This window comes from Amaranthus tricolor, chromosome 5, assembly GCF_026212465.1.
Source record: "Amaranthus tricolor cultivar Red isolate AtriRed21 chromosome 5, ASM2621246v1, whole genome shotgun sequence".
In the NCBI taxonomy this organism is placed as follows: Eukaryota; Viridiplantae; Streptophyta; class Magnoliopsida; order Caryophyllales; family Amaranthaceae; genus Amaranthus; species Amaranthus tricolor.
The window spans coordinates 28,968,121-28,994,028 of NC_080051.1; the positions used below are offsets into that span (position 1 = coordinate 28,968,121).

The 25,908-nt window shown below is 29.6% G+C and overlaps 3 protein-coding genes across 4 annotated transcripts; all 3 read left to right on the top strand.

Moving 5' to 3' along the window:
- Positions 1 to 902: 902 nt before the first annotated feature.
- LOC130813890 (alpha carbonic anhydrase 7-like) lies at positions 903 to 5,375 on the top strand. Its single transcript, XM_057679794.1, has 7 exons — positions 903 to 1,024; positions 1,650 to 1,867; positions 3,037 to 3,143; positions 3,279 to 3,381; positions 3,929 to 4,093; positions 4,486 to 4,539; positions 5,090 to 5,375. The coding sequence occupies exons 1-7, from the start codon at positions 916 to 918 to the stop codon at positions 5,177 to 5,179; spliced, it is 846 nt and encodes a 281-aa protein (XP_057535777.1). The 5' UTR covers positions 903 to 915; the 3' UTR covers positions 5,180 to 5,375.
- A 3,928-nt stretch (positions 5,376 to 9,303) lies between these two features.
- Positions 9,304 to 13,443, top strand: LOC130812940 (alpha carbonic anhydrase 7-like). Of its 2 annotated transcripts, XM_057678595.1 has the most exons (8): positions 9,409 to 9,499; positions 9,588 to 9,728; positions 9,810 to 10,027; positions 10,645 to 10,751; positions 10,869 to 10,971; positions 12,218 to 12,382; positions 12,906 to 12,959; positions 13,087 to 13,443. In XM_057678595.1, exons 3-8 carry the CDS (start codon positions 9,833 to 9,835, stop codon positions 13,168 to 13,170), a joined length of 708 nt encoding a protein of 235 aa, XP_057534578.1. In that variant the 5' UTR covers positions 9,409 to 9,499; positions 9,588 to 9,728; positions 9,810 to 9,832; the 3' UTR covers positions 13,171 to 13,443. The 2 variants fall into 2 exon arrangements, with proteins under 2 accessions (XP_057534577.1, XP_057534578.1); XM_057678594.1 differs by lacking the exon at positions 9,588 to 9,728 and having other exon boundaries at positions 9,304 to 9,499.
- A 1,730-nt stretch (positions 13,444 to 15,173) lies between these two features.
- LOC130813302 (alpha carbonic anhydrase 7-like) lies at positions 15,174 to 23,834 on the top strand. The gene is made up of 7 exons (XM_057679109.1): positions 15,174 to 15,264; positions 15,754 to 15,968; positions 16,389 to 16,498; positions 16,646 to 16,748; positions 22,255 to 22,422; positions 23,192 to 23,245; positions 23,607 to 23,834. Exons 1-7 carry the CDS (start codon positions 15,174 to 15,176, stop codon positions 23,682 to 23,684), a joined length of 819 nt encoding a protein of 272 aa, XP_057535092.1. The 3' UTR covers positions 23,685 to 23,834.
- The last annotated feature ends 2,074 nt before the right edge of the window (positions 23,835 to 25,908 follow it).

The window sequence follows — 25,908 nt, forward strand, 5'->3', positions numbered from 1 at the left end:
TATTACAACTTTGAAAAAATAAATTTTGACAAAAATCATCAATAAATTAATAGTAACAAAATAAAATCTTATCAAGCATGAGTGTTGAAATGTTAGCTTCTCATTTTGTTTTTGGTCTTTGTATACTTTTGATAGTCTTGAATGACAATGTTTTAAAAATAATTATCTCTTATTGTAAATTAAATAACTAAGTTCTAGAAAAACACTTTGATGAAGTACAATTAAAATCAAATTAAAGTCAATGATGATCTAATTACAAAGAAATATATTATGATAAGTAATTAGATATCAATAATCAAATTATTAATTCAAATTTCAACTCCAAAAATCAATCAAGTAAAAAAAATAAAAATTATAAAATTAATTCAAAAGAATATACTTAAAAATGAAATAACATACATCATACATGCATGATACTAAACAACAATAAACCCATGACTTGTTCTTATCATACGGTTGGTACTTGGTAGATTCCTAAATTGACAATTTCCAAATGCAGGGGCTGCTTCATTCATTTCCATTAAGATAATTTTCAAAAGAGCCATAAATTTTAAATTAATTAATTTTAGGTGGCTAAAAAAATTATTTTTATAATTTTACTTATATACAGTGGCGATGTTACATGGGGCCGGCAGTAGCAGAATTCTATCCTCACGACCTTCTTAGTTTTTACAGTCTATTTTCACAATTTATTTTTTAATTCAATGCAAATTATGCTTTATATTTTTATACATTTAAGTTTTCATGCATCATACATCACATAAGTGGAAAAAATATATATATTTAAATATAAAAAGGAAAAGTGGTTAGATTTAAATTTAATGTTTAGTTGGTCCTTTGACAAATCCACACGGAAGGGAGGCTATAAATACAAGATTGTACATAATATACTTTCCACACGTAAAAATCCTTTGCATGAAGAAAACGAAGATGCAGAAGTTGAATGCACCGATCTTTCAATCTTCTCTCCTTTCTCTTTTCCTCATTTTCTTACTTGCTTCTTCAATTTTAGCACAAGAAGTTGGTAAGACTACTCTCCATTCACTATTTACTTATAGGGAAAACAATTTATTTTTCTTAGAATTATTTTCTTTAATTTTTAATTGTTTGAGTACTTGACAAAGAAATATAAAAAGGAAAAAATGGTTTAGATAACAATTTTCTATTTTTTAACTGTTACAATATATTTTTGAGTTTCAACCATTAAATTAGTTTTTTGATTGAGTTGGTTTCTTAAAAATGTTATTAGAAGTCAGTGTGTTAAAAGTCATAAATTCGGTTCTCAAACACTGTATAACATATGTTGAGATTTTAACTAGCGGTTTAAACTTTTAATTGTGTTGGTTACTTAATATTAATATTACTATAACATGGCTTTTAGCTTAATAAGTGTAGATTTCCATTAAATGAAAAAAATTGATTTTCATTTGCATATTCTACCGAAGTAGAAAAATTCAAACCAAAATACTACATTGGAATCACCATTAATTCTAAAATTCCATCAAATTTCGACTACGTAAACTTGATTCGCACCTAAATTTAATTGTATATTATTTATTATAAAAATTAGCAGTTCTTTATGAAAATGTTTGGTGGTAAAAATAAAAAATGACAATGATATTAATATTATATAATAATATGTTTGGCAGAGGATGAGAGGGAATTTGACTACATAAAAGGAAGTGAAAGGGGGCCAGAACATTGGGGAGAACTTAAGCTAGAATGGTCGACTTGTAAGACGGGCAAATTGCAGTCTCCAATTGATTTGTGGCATACAAGAGTCAAAATTATCTCTAAATCTTCGGAGATTATCCGGATGTACAAACCCACTCATGCAATTCTCAAAAATAGAGGCCACGATATTGAGGTTTTATCTAATTTAATTTTTTTTTTTATTTCAACGTACATCAATATAGTAATGAAATATTTGTTATTGGGTCATTTTTATTAATTTATGATTGTCGAAAATTTTGAGTTGAATTAATAGGTAGTAACTTTTATCTCTCTAAGTAAAAAGTGTGATTTATGAAAAAGTGAGAGATATGTGTTAATAGGATTAAAATAGATAATTTTGAATAAAAGTAAAAAAATGTTAACCATAATGAAAAATAACAGTATAGTAAATTGCACAGACTAAATCAAAATAAAAAAAATATAACAAAACTCATAGACTTAATATAATACCAAAATAAAAGGAATACAAAAATTAAATTAAAAATTATGAAAAACTTTGGAGAAAACATAAACTAGCATGATGTTATGGGTTGTTAGTGTCACGTTACATGTCGGAAGAAAACGGAGATTCCTAGGACCAAAATCTATAATTTACTTAATTTTACTTCTTTCCTTTTCATTAATAATATAACCGTTCCAATTTAAACTTGACAAAAACAAGATGCCTTAAAGCATTCCCGATTTGTATTATTTTAATATATTTATTGCTTTTTAAATATATTGCACCTACTCTTTATACTTTTTTGTCTCTAAATTAAATTATAGATTTGGAGAATTTCTTTGATTATCAAGTTGGTATAAACTAATTTTCACCAAATATAATAATGTAAAGCAAATTCTCTAAACTTTTACTTTACTTTGAAATATATTCTTGTAATATTTAACCTTTTATTTGGTGATTTACAAAGAAATATTATAGATTATTAAAAATTTTAATCGCTAAATATTTTATTGTAAAAGTTAGTATATAAAATATCTTAATTCTTAATCAACCTTAATCTTAGTTTAAATATTTCCACGAGCTAGTCTATTAACATAGAATGAGTTGCCCACTTCACGAATTCGACTCTCTCTTGTATTGAAAGATATGATAAAGTATATTTTTTTATCCTATTTAATTAGTCACATTTCGAATTTTAGTCTGAGAGATTTTTAACCTAAATATTTTGAAACAAATTAGTATAATTATATCTTATTACTTCAACCATTAAATTGTTTATATAATCTGTAATTTAAATTGATTTCTCAATAATTAAATTTAAAGTAAGAATTAAATTAATGCGTCTATTTTATTGATAATAGTTGGAGTGGAAAGATGAAAGGAGCAAAATCGAAATAAATGGAACAGAGTACATCCTAAAACAATCACATTGGCACTCTCCATCAGAGCATACAATCAATGGGAAAAGGTTTTGAGATCTCATTAAATTTTGACAATATAGTAATACTTTATTTAATTTTTCTACAGGAGATTTTTGTTTATTATTGATGTTTTCAAATAAATTTAAAAGATATATTATTGACTTGTCTACTAATAAAATTAGGTATGATTTGGAATTGCATATGGTTCATCAAAGCCATGATGGAAAGATTGCTGTCATTGGACTTCTTTACAAGATCGGCAAGCCTAATCACTTCCTTGCTAAGGTATATATTGGTCTAATTCAATACGTTTGTTTTATTTTGTTTGTCTACTTTACAATTTTTTTTGAAGAGAGAAGAATTTATTTAAACAATGTTTTTAGGTGTTTATTATTTATTGAAGATAAAATATATTTATGTGATATCTTGTTAGATTTGCCTTAATGTAAAGTTTTTTATTATATAATTTTATAATTTTTTATGATATGTATTTAGACATATCGATGCTCAAAATTTGTTTTAAAAAGCATGTTAAAAGCAACGTGAACAAAAATTAACAAAGGGAAAATACAATTTTTATACTATATACTAAAAAGAAAATTTGTGACACATAGTGATACTATAACCAAAAATTCTCTATTCCATCTCTTTTTAATTCGTATTAAACAATATATATTAGCCTATAATAAAAAATTTTTTTGAATATTTGTTCTCCTATAATAAAAGATATTTCTATATAAAATAGATTTGATAAATTTTTTAAAAACTTATATAATTAAAATGGTACGTAGTACTCATAATGTTTTGACAAAGTCAATTATATTGAATGCAGTTGAACAAAAAAATAGAAAAAATATCAGAGACAACAGAGGAGATAGATGCTGGCATAATAAATCCAGTGAGGGTTAGAATGAGCGGGAGGAATTACTACAGATATATGGGCTCTCTTACCACCCCTCCTTGCACTGAAGGTGTCCTTTGGTCTATCAACACTAAGGTATGTATCCTTATTTGTAACAACTTTATTATTCTCAATAACTTTATTTATGTACTATAACAAATACAAATATAAAAAATTAAATTAATGTATTGTATATGAACTAAATGAAGGACTATATATATATGTTTATAAAATAAGTACCTTTTGAAATTATAAATAGTTTATTTGCAAAAGATAATATCTAAAATTATATAATAAAAATTGATTGTTGTGAATATCGAACAATAGAGGAAAAACCTTCTACAACTAATTAACAGATTAATGATATTTCACACACTTACTACTTTTAAATTAGATGTTTTTAGACAATAAAGTTTTTTTAAAAAAACCTACAATTTGTGTAAGAAAATGGCCAAAAAGTTACTAACTTAGAGGTGATATACGTACAGATTGGAACAGTTTCAGAAGAGCAAGTAGCTTTGCTGAGGGAAGCTGTTCATGATGTAAGTTCAAATTTTCTTTATCTTCTTATTACAATGTTACATACATTTTATCTCTTGAAATTCAATATATTTTAAATGAGAGTCACTCAGTGTCGTTTCTGATATTTTATAGGCTCTAAGCATACTGAAATACAGGACCCTCTCTATAGAGGGCTGATGCTGATTTCTAATAGGTGCTTGACAAAATAATAGAAAACAAACCTATATATGTTATGATTATCATTATAAATGTATACATGTAGACGTGTGGCATAAATCTTAAACGATTAAAAGAGCTAATCTAATTAAAATGTATGCTAAGTTGAGGTATTGGATCAAAATAAATTTACAATTTTACAAATAATGTCTACGTTCTACGTGATAATATTGTTAAATTGAGGTATTAGGCTCTTTTTTAGCTCTGAGCCTTAAACAATTGTTTACTTTACCTAGGGTTAGAAACGATCCTAAAGTTACTTAAATGACAGCCCTGCAGAAGTGACTTAATAGCATTAGGGTAATAAAATAATATTGTTTGGCAGTGCAATAAATCGTTTGTGTTTTCTTTCAGCATGCAGAGCAAAATGCAAGACCTTTGCAACGTATTAATGGAAGGAAGACGCATCTCTACGCCCACATGATTAAAAATCGTCCCGAGTAATAAAGCTGTACATTAGAATTGTCACATTATAACAAACCAACCATTTTATTCAAATACCAAGTCTTTATGATTTCACTTATTCTTTGATTTGGACGATGCATTTATTTATTGGTTTGAGTATATGATATGAATTTCACACTAATTTTACTATGTAATTTGATAATAATACAATATATAGATTATTAGATTTTATTTATATTTATTGATCTTTATTTTGTTAGTTTCACTTTATTTTTCTTTTATTAGACAAATTAAACAAAATTACAATTTTTATCAAATATTATCTGTAACTTTAAGGAGTGCATAAAAGAGTAGTTTATAAATCGGGTATCAAAAGTTAGAGGCAAATTTAATTTCAACTCCAAACTCAGTGTTGTGTAAATTTTGATTTTTCTATATAAAAATGATTGTATATTTGTGTGAATTGGGTTTTACTTGTTCATTTTCTTTTTGTTTGTACATATTTCTTTAGTAAACAATATCGAAATTTTGATCATTTAGATTATTTGCTATTTATATTTCAATAAAAATACTTATTACCTAATTTCTAACTATCCAAAGATTTTAGGTTTTATAAATCCTACTAACACACAAGATTGCAATGTGAATAAACAACTCGATACAATATTTAGAATCATTAATATGTTTAATTACTGTGATCAAAAGATTATAAAATTTTTGTATTTGAAAACTAATTAAAGTTTTAGATAAATCTAACGACTCATTTGACTATGTAATTTTTTTAAATTCTAGGGAGATATCTTATGCAGTTATGCCAAACTCAACCTACAAATAGTGTAAAAAGTATAAATGTAGCATTTAAAAAGGATTGAAAAAGTACTTTTTACTCTCTTTGGTTCGCAGTTATATACTTCCTCTGTTTCAAATTAGTTGCAACATTATGCAAAATAACACTATTTATTCATCACTCTTAATTTGTGATTAGTTTTTAATCTACAGGTTAAAACATAGTCAAGTGAAATCTTGATTGATTCGTCTCATGGCGAAAATTATTAATATCAAATTTTTATAATTTTTATTATACATAATTAGAGATATTATGGATTAAATTAGTATTTTAAACAGCGTGAAAAAACAAATGTTGCAAGTAAATTAGAATGCAGGAAGTGCCTTTTTGGTTTTATACATGTCAATGCACTATTTTAATCGTTAATATCTTTAATTGTGTATAATTAAAATTGTAAAAATTTTATATTAGTATATTTAAATACAACTAAAGCAAATACGATCTCAGTTAACTATTTATTAATCAGCCTGTCTTGTATGAGACCGTCTCACGGTGAGATGACCTTAAAATAAGAAGCCAACAAGCTAAAAAATTTTATTATTCGGCTATTTAACTTAAATATGAGACATGTCTCACAGTGAGACTGTCTCATACAAGAATTTATCTCTATTAATTTAATTATGTACAAATTAAGATTGGATACACAAGACAGGGGCTCCATAAGAGACTTCCCGTCCTTGTTTTTCTTTATAAAACCAACAAGTTTTGTATGACGCTATTTCACTATGAGATAAGCTCATATAATCACTTTATTTTTTTATTTAATTATTTTAAGATTGTAAGTTTTCACTTTAAGGTTATATGTTATCTCTCTAAGACTATAAAAATTTATTATTAAAAAATTATAAATGATCACTTTTAGTGTTATAATTAGTCGTTTTAACATTATAAGTAATCAATTTAAGACTATGATGATTGATCACTTTAAAATTATAAGTGATCATTTGAAGATTATAAATGATCATTTTAAGATTGTATATGTACATGGTCAAACCGTAAAATCGTCTCATTTGAAAAATTGGGTTATAAAACGATTAATATCACTTTTAATGCTCAAGTAAGAAACAAATGACTTAAAATGTACATTAATTTGAAATATAGTTGGTCTCCACAAAAGACTTAAAACTGAAAAGAAAAAAGGGATGTTTAGTGTTTGATCAGATTTGACCTAATTTTTATTGATTATTTTAAATAAAAGTCAAATTTTATAAGCATCGACTAACTTATATTTGGCTGAAATTATAATTAACTTTAGATCATCAAATCAAAAATTAACATGTCTAATTTGGGCTGAGTCAACTCTTATTTTAATTTCTTTTAATAATAAAAAAAAAGTCAAAATGAGGTTGTTAAACCTGTTAAGTTTTTCAAAGTGATTTTCAATATGGTGATATGGATGAATTTAGCTTGCACGCAAGGTCCAAACTCAAAATAAGATCTTAGTTTCTTACTTTATTGCAACGAATACTTTCAAACCAACATTAATTTTTCTACTTAAACCCTTAATTATAGTCCTTTATGATATTAATTTAACGTATATCGGTCCGTAAATATGTATAAGGTGATTGATCTTACATAGTCGTCTATCATAAGGAGTCACAAACATTAGTATTTGGGTATTATTGAACCTTGAGGTGTACTTTAAGGCCTAAAGCTAACAATTTAACTATGATACTTTGAAGACTGAAGAATTTTGATATGGAGTGGGTATGTGTTGACTATTGTGGGTTGACAAAATGTGGGAATTAAAATAAATAAAAAGTCAATGGAAGAAGTTTTGGTTTTATCAGGGGTTTTAAAAATATATTCTCTTGTCTCTTACTAAATTCGTCTTATGATAGGGTGAGAAAATCAAGAAAAATGGTGAATTAGCGAGACTGTGAGAGAAAAATGTGGATGAAATTAAAATATTAAATTGAATATTTAGATGAAAAAAAAAAAAAAAACATATTTAAATTAAAATAGGGTAAATTTAATGGAAGAAATTAATAGATGTTCATCACCACATTTAATAAAAAGGATTAGAATATTTGTGATAAATGCTCAATGTGTCGATTGGAGAATTGACAAGTACACTTAAAAATGCTTAAGATGGTGATAGAATGTTTAAGATTATTTATGATACATTTTTTTAGTGCTTGGATATATGGTAGACAGATGTGGGCAGGATACATGAATGTTAGGGTACCATATTAATGTGAATAAATTATAAAATCGATATTTGCGTAAAATTGAAAATTTTTGTTAATGAAAAGTAAAGCGAATGTTAATAGTCCTTTTTTTTGTTTTAATTGTATATAAGTAAATTCTTTTTTCTTTCACGTCTTATAAAGTAAATATTCCCTCTATTTTTTTGTTTGTCCATTTCAAGAGAGAGAAATTTAAATAAAATTTTTGAAGTATATATTGAATATAAAATATATTCATGTGAGATCTTGTTAGAATTGTATTGACGTAAAGTTTTTTAATATATAATTTTTAGAATTTTTTATGATGCGTAATTAAAGATATTAAGACTTAAAATTTGCTAAAAAATGCGTGCAAAGATAAAGTGGACAAACAAAAAGAAACGGAATGAGTAGTATACTATATACAATTCACTCAAAAAGCCTTCACATAAACGTGTGAAGTGTAGCTTTAAATAAAAAACAGAGGTAATATTATTCATCGATCATTTTTAAATTGTATTTTATTTTAATTATTTTAATTCATCGATCATTTTATTTTAAACATAATCAAGTGAAATTTTGTATGATTTATTTGATGTAAATTTTATTAACATTAATATTTAATAATTTTTAATTAAATACAATTTTAGATATTTATGATTCAATATACGTTTACAAATACATAAAAGCAAATCAAATAGAGTAGTACAATAATAGTAAATAGGAGTAATATTAATATGAGAAGAAAAATTACGAATTAGAGGTTAAAATTTATTTATACAATATGAATTCAGAATATTAGCTGTCGCCACCTCGTAGAGATAGTCAATGGGTAGATTTAAAAATTCAATCCAACATCATTCTGCCAAAGTGTGCATAAATTATTTGATTTTTGCTTAATTTAATAATATTTTTCATTAGAGGTGGAAGAGATTAATTTTTTTGCGAAAAACGATTACTCAAAGACATTCATTAGATATATGAATTAAATAGTCTAATTAATAAAATTATAAATTAAAAAAATATATATAATCTTTTTATTTTAAAATCGTCTCTTTAAAAACGTAAATAGGACTAAGTGAGACTTTAAATCTTTCATATTTTTTATATTGATAATTACTTTTTAACTCAAACAAATTGAAACATAAATTTAGGAGTTAGATAGTACAGTAACGGCTAAATACATTTAAGCCTATAAATTCCAACCTCATTAAGAACATCAAAAGTTATTTAATTTGTTGTACACTAATCTCAATCAAACAAGAAACATGAAGAAACCTACATTACTTTCACTTCTTTTCCTTTGCGTACTGTTCTTACAGTCAATTACAGCTCAAGAAGTTGGTAAAAATTTCATAATTTTTCTTTTTTTTATATATATAAATAAAATAAATTTGGTTTTTGATATGGGTGATTGACAAATGGATTGTAGCTGATTTCTGATTGCTGATTGCTGATTGCTGATTGCTGATTGCTAATTGTTGATTGTTGATTGTTGATTGTTGATCAGGGTGATTGATTTGATCACCTGAGTTTATTAATTGCTTTAATCGGTTGATTTTAAACACGCTCGGTATTTGTTCTTTTATTTTTGATTTTGAAGATAATTTTTCATCAAACTTTGATTAAATAGATGATTAAAATCTGATGGCAGATGATGAGACAGAGTTCAGCTATATGAGGAGGAGTGAGAATGGGCCGCATCGGTGGGGGAAAATAAAGAAAGAATGGGCCAAATGCGGGTCGGGTAAAATGCAGTCGCCGATAGATTTATTACACCGGCGAGTACAAGTATTTCCCAAATCCGAGGAAATTATAAAGTTATATCGGTCTGGTAATGCCACTGTTAAAAACAGGGGACACGATATTATGGTAACTTTCTATTTTCCATCTTTGCCCTTTTTTATTCCTCTATCAAATTAATTAACTCTTATTACTAGTTTAGTAGTCGATATTATATAATTTGTGGGATGATAACGGAAATTTAATGTAATTTTAGTGAGAAAATCTCGTGCAAAGATGGTCATATTTGTTTAATTTATCTTTAATAGAAGTATTATATACACAATTCAAATAGTTTCATTATTTCTTAATGTTTGTACGAAATCTTATTATTGCGATTTGTTAGAGACAGAAAGAATAAATTTTACTACACACTTTATAAATAAACAGGCGAAATTAACCTCCTACCATTTAAAAAACGTAAATTATTATTAAACAAGTAAAATAAAAATCGACAAAAAAAGAAAATCATCTATAACAAATAATTACTTGAAGAAAAATTGCCTGTGGAATTCTTAAATTATGGAGATAGAAATTTTGGGAGACATAGAAAATTATAAAGTGAATATATTAATTTTAGAGGTTGTACAATTTGTTTTTATCTTTTTTAAATTATTGTTTTTATTCAGAGTTTTTTATTTAGAGACGGTCTTAAATAAAAAATCTTTATTTTTTAACAAGGTTTTTTCTCATTTATTTTGGATTAGATTGAATGGGAAAGTGCAGATAGCAAAATTCAAATTAATGGCACAAATTACATCCTAAGGCAATGCCATTGGCATTCCCCATCAGAGCACACTATCAATGGCACAAGGTATCATGTAAAAATCACTTAAAAGAATAATCTCCTTATTGTTAAAAAAAATATTTTATCTGTCAAGAATAATTAAAATAAATAAGTACGTCTAATTTGTATGGAACAACTTATTAGGTTTGCTGCAGAGTTGCACTTGGTTCATCAAAGCTCAGATAACAAAATAGCAGTTATTGGGCTTCTTTACAAATTTGGCAAGCCTAATCGTTTTCTAAACAGGGTATGTGGTACAATTTTTAAACTTCATTTTTTGATATTACTTAATTATTTTGTTGGGAAATTTCATTAAGTAACTTTGAATTTTTTTCTTTTTTATGGTAGATAAATTTTTTTTAATCCATTTGGTGATCTTGACCTTTTAATTTTTCCGCGTGGTAAACAAAAGGAAAGATGTTTAGTTAACTTTACTCTATTTTTACCAAACGTAATGACATTTTTTCAAAAAACAAACATGGTGGTCACCCTAACTAAACACATACTTTGAAATTAAGTTGAAATAAATAATTAATTTAATCAGAAACTTATCATTTTGTATATCACATGTAAAAGTTGAAAACTCAAGGTCACGACGTGGATTTAGAAAATATTTATAAAAAATTAAAAAAACTTAAGGTTAATACGTGGAATTTTCCTATTATATGAACCTTCAATAACAAATACTAAAAATAAATTAAAATATTAGAGTTTTCCCTTTTGTATGCAAAGGTAATAGAAATGTTATGTATCCTATTACGTTTGTACATAGAATCTTTTACTTCATGAAACCTTATATATGAAAGTAAGTTTTATTTAATGTATCATTTGAAAAAAAAATTATTAAATGTATTAATATTCATTCAAAATAAATCATTTAAACATTTAGAGATATATAAATATATCAATATGTATAAAATTAGCCCTCTAATTTATGTTTTAGAAACAAGGTTGTCCGTCTCGTGTTATCTTAAATATTATTTTCACTATCTTTTCTTTTCATATTGAGGTCTATTTTCCTCACAAAGCAAATACTAGAACATTGGTTATGCGTTATGGGTCCTAAATTATATTAGGCAAAAGTTACGTAGTGATAATTTGGAAAGATCCATAAACAAATGAATTGTATACATAAAATATGATCTCATATTCTATATGGACTAAATCTACTTAAAAATTCTACTAGGTTACACCAGACTCTCATTGTAGTTTATATATACACGCTCTTGGGGTAAGTAGATGGGTTCTGATTTATGCCTCCTTAGGCTCCTTTGAGAGTCGGAGGCATCGCCCCGAGCCACCTCCAAGGTACTTGGTGTTATTTTACAGAAACTCGAGACAAACATCTTGCTAATTCTGACTAAGTCACCTAATTAGTTACTTGGGTTACTTGGTGTTATTTTGAGGAACAATTATCTTTATTATGTTTTCCATTTGTTGCATTACTAAATTGACAAAAGAATTTGTTTAACATTGTGGAAAATGATTTACAGTTGATGGAAAAGTTGAAATTAGTTCCCCATGCTCTGGACAAGACAAATGCTGGTAGAATAAATCCAGGAGAAATAAAACTCAGAGGAAAGATGTATTTTAGATACATGGGCTCCCTCACTACTCCCCCTTGCACTGAAGGTGTACTTTGGACTATTGATAAACGGGTATGTTTTCAACTTAATCTACAAGCAAGCGAGCTTTTGAAAAACACATATTTTTATAATTGATGGTTTTTTTAAAAGACCATCTCTAATTAGGTACAGTCAGTTCATAAAAGAAAATATCGACAAGAATAGACATTTAATAGGTTAGGCCTGAGAGACGTCTTTCAGAGAAACGATCTCTTAGGAGACCGATTGTTTGAAAAATGTGAGTTCATTTTAATACAATAAATTTAAAAACAAGCGTCAATTGAACTTAGTTATAAAACATGTCTCTTCATTCGAATTTGTGGCAAAGAATAGCATGTTGTTAGTAACAACCAATCAGCTGTTGATAAAAAAGGGTATATTTTCATTTGAATCTACAAACAATCGAACTTTTGAAAAAAGTAAGTTATATTTTAAAAATTAGCATTGATTGAACTTAATTTCAAAGTGTAAAATAAAATTGTGTAAAAGCCTAAGAATATAAAATAATTAGTTTTATATGCATTGTTAATCAAATAGCTTCTCCTCCCTTTTGCAGATTGCCACAATATCAGAAAGCCAAGTAGCAAAGATGCGAGAAGTTGTTCACGATGTAAGGAATTAAATTGAACCACAGAATTTTAGTTTCTCATCATAGTTTTAATTAATAATTACTAATTATACAATTAATAAAATAATTTTAAAAATGCATTATTGTGATTTGTTTGGGCAATTTGTAGGATGCGGAAAAAAATGCTAGACCGGTGCAACCACTAAATGGAAGAAAAGTTCGCCTCTACAATACTAGAATCAAGCATCATTGATAAACCACACCACCATTATTATTGGTTGTTTATAAGCACCGGTAAATTCAGATAGTAATGTAGTTGGGCCGAATACTCATCTCTGCACATATGTGCTAAACTAACTAGCTCGTTTGTCATTATATTCTTATTTATTTTTTTTTTAAGTTTTTTTTTAATCAAATATATTAAGATTAACATTATGTGTTTGTAAGATTACTCCCCTATGGTGTTTGACTTATGGTATAGTTAGATAAATAAGCGCTAATAAAGTTTCCACTATTTGTTTAGAAATAATTTCTTTTATTGCTTATGTTTTTTTGCTGTTCGAGATAAAAGATGACTATTGATACGAGGCAAATACAATGAGCGAAATAACTTTATGGCTCTGATACCATATTAGATAGAAAAAACTAGTTTTTTTTATTACTTGTTTTCTTTAAAATACATGCAACTGATCGTTTAGGTTGGATAATAATGGAGAGAACGAAGCTAATGCAAGGCCGGTTCTAAGCATAGTTGAGGTAGCCAACCACCTAGAGTCCTCAAAATAAAAGACCTTAAATATTAAATGATGCTATTCAGACAACAACTATATAATGCATGCAAGTTAATTCAATGGGCAAATTTGGGATGGAATTCAGGAGAATTAAGATGAAAAATGTAGAGTTTGTTTGGATGAATTTAAGGTGGGCGACAATTTGGTAAATTTGCCAAATGCAGTTACTGAAGCTTTAGCAGTTCCAAATTAATTGACAATTTGATTTTGGTATATTAGTTAAATTTAGCAAAAGCAGTTCCTGAAGCTTTACCACTTTTGGTAATTTGCCATTTTGATTTTTGTTGAAAAAGAGTGACTCGAACAAGTTGCCAGGCAGAGAGACCTCCACGGGGTCGCGGGGCGCGGAGTTGGTTCTGCTCCTTTTCACGGCTCGCGTAAGGACGGTTTCTTTGCACGTTTTTGGCCGGTTACTCTTAGTATTTGACGGTTTTTTGTATTTTCTTAACCCTAATTTCCTTTTATTATGAGGTATACTATATAAAGGCCCCATGTAATTAGAATTAGAACGGGACGCAATGCAAAACACAAAGTGAGAAAAACTAAGAGAGAAAAAGCTTGGAGAGCCATTGTTGTGGTTTCTCGTGTTCATCTTGTAATCTCCCGGTTTATAGTGAAAAGTTTATTCTCGGTGCCGGTGGATGTAGCTATCACGTTGATAGTGAACCACGTTAATTTTTCGGTGTGATTTTCTTTATTGTTTGTTTGAATCTTTATTGTTTCATTATTGTTTTCGATCTTCGCTTCCGCTGTCGCACAACAATTTTGTTAAATTTGGTAAAACAAATATTCATCTTGTTAGGATTTCAATGTATATTTTTTTTACAAAATGCTTTTAAAGATATTGAAGCTTGAAATACGTTTTAAAAGGAGATAAAAATAAAAAAAGGACTAAGTGTTAGGACTCGTTTGGTTGACATTAGAATTTAATTTGCACGGGTAGTTATATTTCCCAAGAAATCATCATTTACTTCATAAATTTCCTATGAAATAAATTTTAATATTTCGTTAGCTTCTGGAGATTTACAATATATACATGAATTTTAAATTTTAAATAATGAAGGGGTATCATTATGATTAAATTTTAACTTCCCTTAAATATTTAATTATTGTGTTATTGATTTTTTATGTCAACCAAACACAATTAATTTCTACACAATTTTACGGAAATAAAGTGCAGTTAAACAACTCTTATATTAAAAGGAATAAAATTTGACACATTTGAATAATTATCCTAGGCATAATCGTGATGGCATACATGAAAAGGATTATGTTTTCTCTACTTTTCTAAAAGGTGTAGTCGTAAATGACTGTTAATATAATATTGAGTATTTCAATGTAATACATGTAATTCTTGACAAAACAAACGTACGTATTCCCTCAAACAAGTACAAAATTCATGTATAAATTACATAACAAGTTTCAACACAGCCAAGTAAATACATTTTTAAAAATAGAAGGAAAAATGAACGATTCATTAATCCTAAAGTTCTCTAAATTGTTTTCACTTCTACTTATCTATTCATTTGCAACGTCCATTATATCACAACAAGTTGGTAAGTCATCACGTATACTTAATGATGAATGAATTATTATTAAATATATAGAATTAAACAGATCTATATAAGCATACGACCCACTACTTGTATTGTAAGCAAGAGTATTTTTGAAAATATGTAAGGTGTTCGACCATACATGATTCTCTAGATTTAGAAGCCAATTATATTATTAATTACATTAATTTACATTGCTTTTGCTTTATTTTAACTTTTTGTTTTTAGGCTTTAAAATTTCGAAAAAAAATGTAAAACAAACCAAATCTTAAACTTTAAATGTATTATTGCGCGCTTTGCCTTGCCTTGATTGCAAGGCCCTTTATTTCTCTGAGGATCTCTTGACCACATTACACGCGTCTTCTCCTTGAAGAGATGTATAAATGGGTATGGATTGTTTATATTTTATCCCTCATATCCTTGCTATATGCGTAATTTACTGGATATGATATATGGATGATGAATGATGATGTATATGTATGTTTATTGTAGAGGAAGAAGTAGAATTCAGCTACATTGAAGGAAGTGAAAATGGGCCAAGCAATTGGGGAAACATCAAAGAAGAATGGGAAAGTTGTAAGATAGGCATAACGCAGTCACCAATAATATTGTTTCCAAGACTACCACAAAGAATCCCAAAATCGGAGAAAATCACAAAATTTTACAAGCCTGGTAAAACAATCATAAACACTGACCATTCTATTGAGGTTTGTGCTACAACTTCTATATATTTGCCTTAATGATGTTATTTAAGTAAATCTTTTCTGATTATATTTCACTATAATTTATGAAATTAGTAAATGTTTTTTTTTACGTCGATCTTTTTTTACTTTTACAATTATATTTGATTTATTACTTCTCTATTTCAACCACCTCGACCTATTCGATTTTGTAACGAAAAAAATTCAGTATATGTAGTTAAAGTAGTGACATGGTATTATGAACATAGACTAGTTAAAGAAAATTGGATGGATATTGTAAAGATGCATATATTTTTTTAAAAAATATTCGTATAATTACAATTATAACAAAGCCAAATTTCAAAAGGTTGTGGTCGGCTAAATTATTCCTCAATCCGTAAGTATAATTAATCCATCAATACTAATTGCAATTAATCTTTAATACAGCTTGAATGGAATGAGAAGAATAACAGCAAAATTCAAATAAATAACATTGATTATTTCCTACTCAATGTCCATTGGCACTCTCCTTCCGAGCATGCACTTAATGGTATAAGGTATTAAGATTATGTAGGAGTATTTCTCTTTTTTAAAATTAATTTAAATATTTAAGAATTTTTTAAATTATAGAGTATGATGTAAAATTAATGAGATGAAAAGAATATTGCTGAAAATATAATCAATTAAAAACCTGATTTTTATAGGTATGCATTGGAAGCGCACTTTGTTCATCAAAGTGTGGATAACAAAATTGCAGTTATTGCTTTTCTTTATAAGTTTGGTTTGTCTGATCCTTTCCTTTCTTCGGTACGTAAAATTTTTTAAATTTTTAATGAGTATAATTTTAGTTTTTAAGTGTACATTTTGATGTACATTTTTGATAGATGAAAGATATTTTGACATTAAGATTCTTTTGATGTGCATAATAAAAAATTTTAAAAAATAAATATGATGAAAATATGCAATAAACGTATAGAATAAATTTTAATTAATTATATTTTTCTTTATGCATTTTCAAAAAATTGTAAATTAAGATGGATAGATGAAAGATATTTACTATTCAAGTGTAACAAAAAAAGGAAATATATATTTGCAACATTTTCCATCAATTAAATAACTAACTGTAGAAATTAATGGTACGCACCCGAAAAATCATACGTTGTATTATGTACTCCTTCTTTATATATAATACAATGAAAGTTAAATTAGGCAAAAGATAATTTAGGAAATACTCCTAAAATATCGTAACCAAATAAGTAATTATTCCTAAATTACCTTAACCCCATTATATGAGATATTTACACAATAATATCGCAATATTTACACAATAATATCGCAATACCCCCCCTCAAGTTGGAGCATGGGGTTCAAACATGCCCAACTTGGAAATAAGAAACTCAAACTGATTCTTTCCTAGTGCCTTGGTGAACACATCCGCCAATTGAGTTTTGGTCGAAACATACGAGGGAGCAATAAGACCATCAGTTATAGCATCGCGAACAAAGTGACAATCAATCTCAATATGCTTTGTGCGTTCATGAAAAACCGGGTTTTTAGCAATATGTAAAGCAGACTCACTATCACAAAACAACGGAACAACCTTTGAATGGTGTATCCCCAGACTCAATAATAAAGCTTTAAGCCATTTTATCTCACAAGTGATTGAGGCCATGGCCCTGTATTCGGCCTCTGCAGAAGAGCGAGACACTGTATGTTGCTTCTTAGTCTTCCACGAGATGGGAGACTTACCCAAAAAAACTATCCAACCCGTAAGAGATCGACGAGAGATTGGACAAGCTGCCCAATCGGAGTCACACCAACCCTGCAAAGTAAGGTCTGAATCGGCTCGCAACAATATACCTTGTCCCGGAGCACCCTTCAAATAACGAACAACACGAAGAGCAGCTTCCCAATGTTCTAGCCGCGGTGCTTGCATAAACTGAGATAAAATGTGCACAGAATAGGCCAAGTCAGGCCTTGTGACTGCAAGATAGATTAATCGTCCAACAAGTCTGCGATAAGACTCCGGATCTGCCAATAAATCACCTGTAGCTAAACCAAGTTTATGATTTTGCTCAATGGGAAAACCACTTGGCTTAGCTCCTAACAGCCCTGTTTCAGAAATAACATCAAGAGTGTACTTTCTCTGGCACAAAAACACACCTGCAGAGCTACGAGCCACCTCAATTCCCAAAAAATATCTTAAAGGACCTAAGTCCTTCATTTTAAAACAGTCATTGAGATAAGCCTTGAAAGCACAGAGAGCAGCGGAATGATTACCAGATATAACAAGATCATCTACATATACTAAAACGTTTATTTGAATGCTGGCCTTAGTAAATGTAAATAAAGAGTAATCTGAATAAGATTGAAGAAAACCATACTCTTTTAAAGCGGAAGCAAGCTTCGCAAACCAACAACGAGGAGCTTGTTTAAGACCGTATAAGGACTTTCGTAGTCTGCAAACTAAGGAGTTGTCGGAGGTTTCAAACCCGGGAGGAAGTTTCATATAAACTTCTTCATTTAAATCGCCATGAAGAAAGGCATTATAGACATCCATCTGATGAAATTCCCAATTTTTGGATGCTGCAATAGCAAGAAACGCCCGAACAGTTGCCATTTTGGCCACTGGAGCAAAAGTTTCGTTGTAATCAATCCCTTCTTGTTGATGATTTCCCAACACAACCAAACGAGACTTCAATCTTTCTATATCATCATTAGACTTGAACTTAGTACGATAGACCCACTGACTACCTAGAGCACGCTTACCCGGTGGTAGAGGTTCTAGAGTCCAAGTTCCATTATCTTCTAACGCTTGTATTTCCTCTTTCATGGACTTTCTCCAAGTTTCGAACTTCATAGCTTCTTTGAATGATTTTGGATCATCACTCTTAACAATAGCTGCAACAAATGTTAGATAATTCACAGAAAAATTGTCACATTTAATATAGTGTGCTAAAGGATACGAGGTACCGGAAGAGTGATTTGAAGAAGAAGTGAAGGGAGATGGACCATTAGCAAACACATGATGAGCAACATAGTCCCGATGTCTCACATTTGGGATTCTTTCACGCATCCCACGACCTAAGACTGGTTCAATACATTGGTCAAGGGAACTGGCAGCATCACTGGATTGAGTTTGAGACCCTCCCGAAATAGGCAGCAATTGAGAGGGAGCACTGGCAGCCTCTCCAGTGAGCAGATCAGTAGCTGGGGAGGGCTGCTGCTGGGGGGTGCCAGTGCTTTGTGGTTCCTGTACCCGCGTATTGCCTGTATGACGAATATCCGGCAACGTGCTTTGCATACACAAATCGCGTTCATCTTCATATACCACATCAATCATACGAAAATCCGCAAAATCATCATGCACATCACCATTATAGTCACCAATATGAGGATCTATATTAATATCTTCCGGACTACGAAAAGGAAAAACTTCTTCCACAAATTTCACATCCCGAGAGACAAAAAAAACTTTAGCATCGAGATCATACACATGCCACCCCTTTTGACCAAACGGATATCCCACAAACACACATTTGCGACTTTGACTAGCAAACTTATCACCCTGTGTTTTCTAATTATGAGCAAAACACAAGCAACCAAAGGTGCGAATGGCATCGAACATGGGAGGTTTTTGAAATAAAATTTCAAAAGGAGTTTTATTTTGTAAGAGAGGAGTTGGGGTGCGATTAATAAGATGAGCCGCAGAAAGTACACATTCCCCCCAAAAATAAATAGGTAAATTTGCTTGAAACCGTAAAGCCCTCCCAACACTCAAGATATGTTTGTGTTTCCTCTCAACCCGCCCATTTTGTTGTTGGGTACCGACACAAGATGATTGAAACAGTATACCCATGGCGGAAAAATAATCAAATAAGCAATTAAATTCTGTGCCATTATCACTTTGAACAATTTTAATTTTGTGAGAAAATTGTCTATCAACCATGGCTACAAATGTCATAAACGAACGAAACACTTCAGTTTTATCAACCAATAAATAAAGCCATACGGCTCGGGAATAATCATCAACAATAGTTAAAAAATAACGAGCCCCACAAGACGAAACATGCCTGTAAGGACCCCACAAATCACAATGTATTTTCTCAAAAATCCTAGAACTTCTATTTTCACTCAAGGGAAATTTGTCTCTATGATGCTTTGCTCGAAAACACACTTCACATCCATTATTCAAACTACTTTTATTGTTACTAACATGAGGAAGTAACTTAACTACTCTCTCGGAAGGATGACCCATACGTCTGTGCCATAACTCCAAGGTTGAAGAAGCTTCCACCGCAGATACTGATGGCATCACGTCTAGTTTGCTAAAGTAGAACAGTCCATCTCGCCTAACTCCCATTCCAATCAGCTTCTTCGCTTGGTCCTGTATTGCACACATAAAAGAATTAAATTGGACAATAGTTTGTAAATTATCATTAAGTTGAGATACCGACAGTAAGTTGCAGCTTAAGTTTGGCACATAAAGAACATGAATAAGAGTGATTGTATTCGACAACCGGACTGACCCTTCCATTGTAGCAGATACTGTTTCTCCATTAGGTAAACCAACAGGACAAGATATGAAATGAACATCAAATAACCAAGATTTGTTACCAGTTACATGATGAGTAGCACCAGTATCAATGATCCAAGAAGAACTGTCAAACTTACCATTCAATCGGTTATCTGGAAATGTACTATTACCAAATAATCCAGTGATTGCTTTCCACTGTTCGGCAGTAAACAATTGAGCACTTGAATTTGTTGAAACAGGGGAAGCTGGGACTGAAACAATAGCATTTGCACGTGGGTTAGAGCCCTTTCCAAATCCCGTAGAAGACTGAACCCCTCTTGTTTCACGAGGTGTGTAACCCTCCGGGAAGCCATGTAACTCATAGCAGGCACTTTTAACATGTCCCTTCTTCTTGCAATGATCACAAATTTTATCATTCCAACATTGAGAGATATCGTGCCCGCGCTTATTGCATTTATCACACACCGGCACACTAGAGCTACTGCCATTAGGACCACGACCCTTTCTTGTTGCTGTGACATGGACAGCAAACCCAAGAGCCGAGTTGGGTTGCTGCTGGGACTGTTGGGAATCTATTTTGATCCTAGTAATGCCACGCACTCTTTCATCTTGTGCAACAGATTGAAAAGCTTTGTTTAACGAGGGCAAGGGATCTTGAGACAACAAATTAGAGCGCAAGGATGCATAATATTCAGAATATAAACCAAGTAAAAATTGGTGAAGACGATCTGCATCACGACGTGTTGCGTGTTGCTTACCAACATCACACAAACAATTTCCACAAATACAACTAATCAGAGGCTCATGTTTGTCCAATTCATCCCATAAAACAGATAATTTGCTATAATAAGCACCTACAGACATAGTTTTCGTTTGTTCACAGCTATTAATTTCAGATTTTAGTTGTTGAATACGAGGACCATTAACAAGACAAAATCGTTCGTGTAAATCATCCCACAACTTTTTAGCATTATCATAATTAGAGAGCATTGATTTTACCTCCGAGTCAATAGTATTCATGAGCCAAGAAACAAGCATACAATGGATTGTCACCCAATCATCCTTCGTAGACGGTGGAACGAAACTCATAATTGAACCGTCCAGAAATCCGAATTTCCGCCGAGAGCACAACGCAATACGAATGGCGTGAGACCATTCATTGAAATTAGCAAGCTTTAAACGAATATTAGTAATAAAATCTCCCGGCCGATCTTGTGGGTCGAGATAAAATGGTGAAGTAGACGGAATTTGTAACAGAGGCGGTGGAGAGGGTGAATCGCCGGCCATCATGATTGCACAGAAAAAAGCACAGATAATGGAATAAGATTATGGAAAGCACAGAGAAAGGTAAAGCACAGAGGAGAAGAACTGATTGTTTGAAATTAGGTTAGGGAATCGGGAAAGACGGCACAATTGGGAAAGTGGAATTTGGTTATGAAAGGGGCACAATTAATGGCACAATTGGGAATTGGAAAAGGACACGCACAAGTTTGAAAAAAATTTGGAAAAAAAAAGCTCCGATACCATGTAGAAATTAATGGTACGCACCCGAAAAATCATACGTTGTATTATGTACTCCTTCTTTATATATAATACAATGAAAGTTAAATTAGGCAAAAGATAATTTAGGAAATGCTCCTAAAATATCGTAACTAAATAAGTAATTATTCCTAAATTACCTTAACCCCATCATATGAGATATTTACACAATAATATCGCAATATTTACACAATAATATCGCAATACTAACAATATATTGTCCAAAAAACGAAATAGATTGAAGATAAAATAAGAAAAAAAATTTCGCATGAGACAGCAGAACTAAAGGGCGGTAAAACTGATCCATCTACGGTGCGGATGGGAGGTTTCCAGTATTATAAATATATTGGCTCACTCACTACTCCTCCTTGTTCTGAACCGGTCTGGTGGACCGTCGAAACAACTGTAAGTGCAACTTTGCTTCTTTCATTGTTTTACAATTTGTTATTAGTGTTAGCGAATTTTATTAACTTGTTTGAACAGTTGAAAATATTAAATGATTTTGTTGATCGTTAAAACAATTGTATAAGTAAATTATAATAAATATATTAGTTGATTTTAGTTATTTATTATTCATTGATTATTATAAAAATATAGTCAAACAATTTAAAAATTGATAAAAAAAAAAAAGTCAAAAATAACTTTTTAATTTGACTTGAAATTTTTTTTTCATTTGGCTTATAAATTATTTATTTCAAATAAATTTGCTACTAGCTTATTTGAATAACTGATAGTTTTAGACTTTGGTGTTCTTTTTGGTTACTAAAAAGTTGTATGAGCTAATTTAAATTGAAGTTTTTTGATAATTTTGTTTATTGGTTATTGCTTATTTGAGTGAAATTACCAAAAATTTGGTTTAAAAAAAAATCAAAGGTCTTACTCATACTAACTATTTAAAATTTTGACTAAAAAGTCAACTTTTAATGATTTTATTTCCATTTTTTATACAAATTTTTGTTGTCAATGAACTAGCGACGCCACATGGGACTGAATGACTAATGGGGTCCTAACCCAGCGGCCTACTTTTATAGTTGTTCTTATTACTTAATTATATAGTTTGACGCTTACAGATTTTTTAATTGTGTATTATTGATATTGTTCATATATTTCTTGTCCTCTTAATTTTAAGTTATTTTTGTTTAATCTCATGATTTACATCCTTTTATTTACCCAGGTTGGAACTGTTTCACGGCAACAAGTGAAATTGCTTCGGGGAGCTCTTGGTGACGTAAGTGTCCAATCTTAAAAACTAACCCATATAGCCCGATCACTAGTGTATGATGTTGTTGCAAAATTTAAATAATAAATTTTGATCCTTTTGTTTTTTTAAATTTTCACTGAAAGTGACATTCCTCCATTATAATAAGTCAATTTCAATTGTAAATACAAAGAAATGGAGTTATAAATAATTATTTAATTTTATTATACATTCATTTTAATTTTAAGCAATTTTAAAATAGTAACAGATCAAGTTAATTTCTACACATAGAGATAAGGATTTTACCGAATTTAAATTTTCCAGTATATAGATGCATATTGTTTTTCATACTCATTAATTAGTATAACATACATATTTGTGGGTTTGACAGGGTACAAGTGGAAATGCAAGGCCATTGCAACCAATAAATGGAAGAATGTTGAACCTCTATGATACAAGATTTCCCTAGTTTCAGCCTTCAGCTAAACCTTTTGTGCCCAATACATAATATCTATATACCCAAACTTGGGCTTCATTCCCATGTATCTTAATTCTTAATAATGCTCTTACAAAAAATAAAACCTGTATACTATTGTCTTCTTATTTATCATTAATAAACATATTTAAAACAGTTATATGAAACCATATGGGTATAGGCATTACAAATACTATGTCCGCCAATAAATGAAAGACCCTTTTGCCTTCCACGTGTAATATATATATATATATATGCAATAATAACTTTATAGATACAATGTATTCCCTCTTATTTACTTTATACACTATATACAATACACTTATTTAATTTTTAATATATCTAATTATGTATAACTAAAAATTATAAAAAGTTGATACAAATAAACTGCACATTGAAACGAATCAAATAAAATCCTACATGAGTACATGACTATGTTTTAACTTATATATTAAAAATAAAATACAGTATAAAAATGATCGATGAATAGTGTTCCAAAAGTAAATGGAATACCTAAGTTAAATAGAATGGACTATTTTTTTGTTCTTTTCTATTAGGACTACTTGCCTTTTGTGTAAAATTAATATAGAGGTAAAATGAGTTGATCGATAAGAGAAAAAGTAAGTGGATCTTACAAATGAGTTGTTAAAATGAAAAAAAAAATAATATATGAATGAAATTAAAAAAATGATAAATAGACTCCATTATCAAAAGAATGCAAAATGAGTTGAACAAACTAAAATAAAAAGTAATTGTTAAGGTTTGTTATTTTGAAATCTATTTGTGGTTAGATTTTTATTACAACTATGGCGAGAACACAACTAATTTAACATAGGGTCAATATATATTGTAAAAAACATATTACATATCTCATGCTATAGATTTTTTTTTGAAGTTCCACATTATAGATATTAATGATATAATTAATATATAAAATAATTATATGATTTAAAGTACATACTTGATATTCACAATTTCTATTTTTAATTTCTTAATATTATCAAACCTTCAAATGTATGCCTTCTAGTTTAGAAAACATGTTAAGCAATGAAAAGACAAGGAAAGAAAAACTAGTTATCCGGCATGTAGAGGATGATTGTTCAGTGCTTTTGACTTATGTATTGTATTAATATGTACAATTAATACTTTTTTTGTAGAGTCTTTAACTAAAGTTTTTGATCGTTCAATCTATTTTTCTTGAATATTTCAAAAAAAGAATTTATTCTGGTAGAGGCTTGAGCCATAGCACCCGATGCCCCTTTGTAAGTCCATAATACCAAATCACCTAAAGAAAATCATTTACAAAAATAAATTGATGATTCTATAGTAACTAGTATAATTGTCACTACAACATAACATATTTTTAGTGGGGTTTTTTAGTGATATTTTATTTAAACGTCATTATTGTAATTTCTGATGTTGTATATAATGGATTTAGTGACATTTATTGAATCATTTAGCAACATAATAAAAAATCATAATACTAAATTTTTTTGCAACATTAGACATAATAAAGTCACTATAGACTATAGTGTCAATTATATATGTCACTAAAATCCAAATAAAGTGTCACTAAATGTTACAATTCTCAGATTTACTGAAGAATTGTCTTTGAAGAAAGAAAGAAGATAGAGAAAGAGAGTTTTGAGAGATTATTATTGATGAATATTGTGAGAATGAATGCCCGATACAAAGATGATCAACTAAGGTATTTATACATCAAATAATACTCTATGATAACCACTTCTTTGTGAACCTTCTGGAATGCCAGATCACATGCAGCATCGCAATGAGCTATATCAGTAATACCCCCTCAAGCTGGTGGTTGAATCAACAGATTGAACACCCAGCTTGGAAAGTAACCTGTAGAATTGAGGAGAAGCAAGAGACTTAGTTAGAATGTCTGCTAGCTGATCAATGGTAGGGATATAGACAAGCTCCAATAATCTCTCCAATACTTTGTCTCTAGTAAAGTGACAGTCCAATTCAACATGCTTTGTTCTTTCATGATGAACTAGATTCTTGCCCAAGTGAATGGCTGATTGATTGTCACAACAAAGTCTAATAGGTTTCAAATTTTGAATACCCAATTCAGACAATAAACGCACTATCCAAGTGATCTCAGAGGCTACTGAGGCTAAAGCTCTGTATTCTGCTTCAGAGGAAGATCTAGAAATAGTAGATTGCTTCTTAGATTTCCATGATATAGGACTCTTTC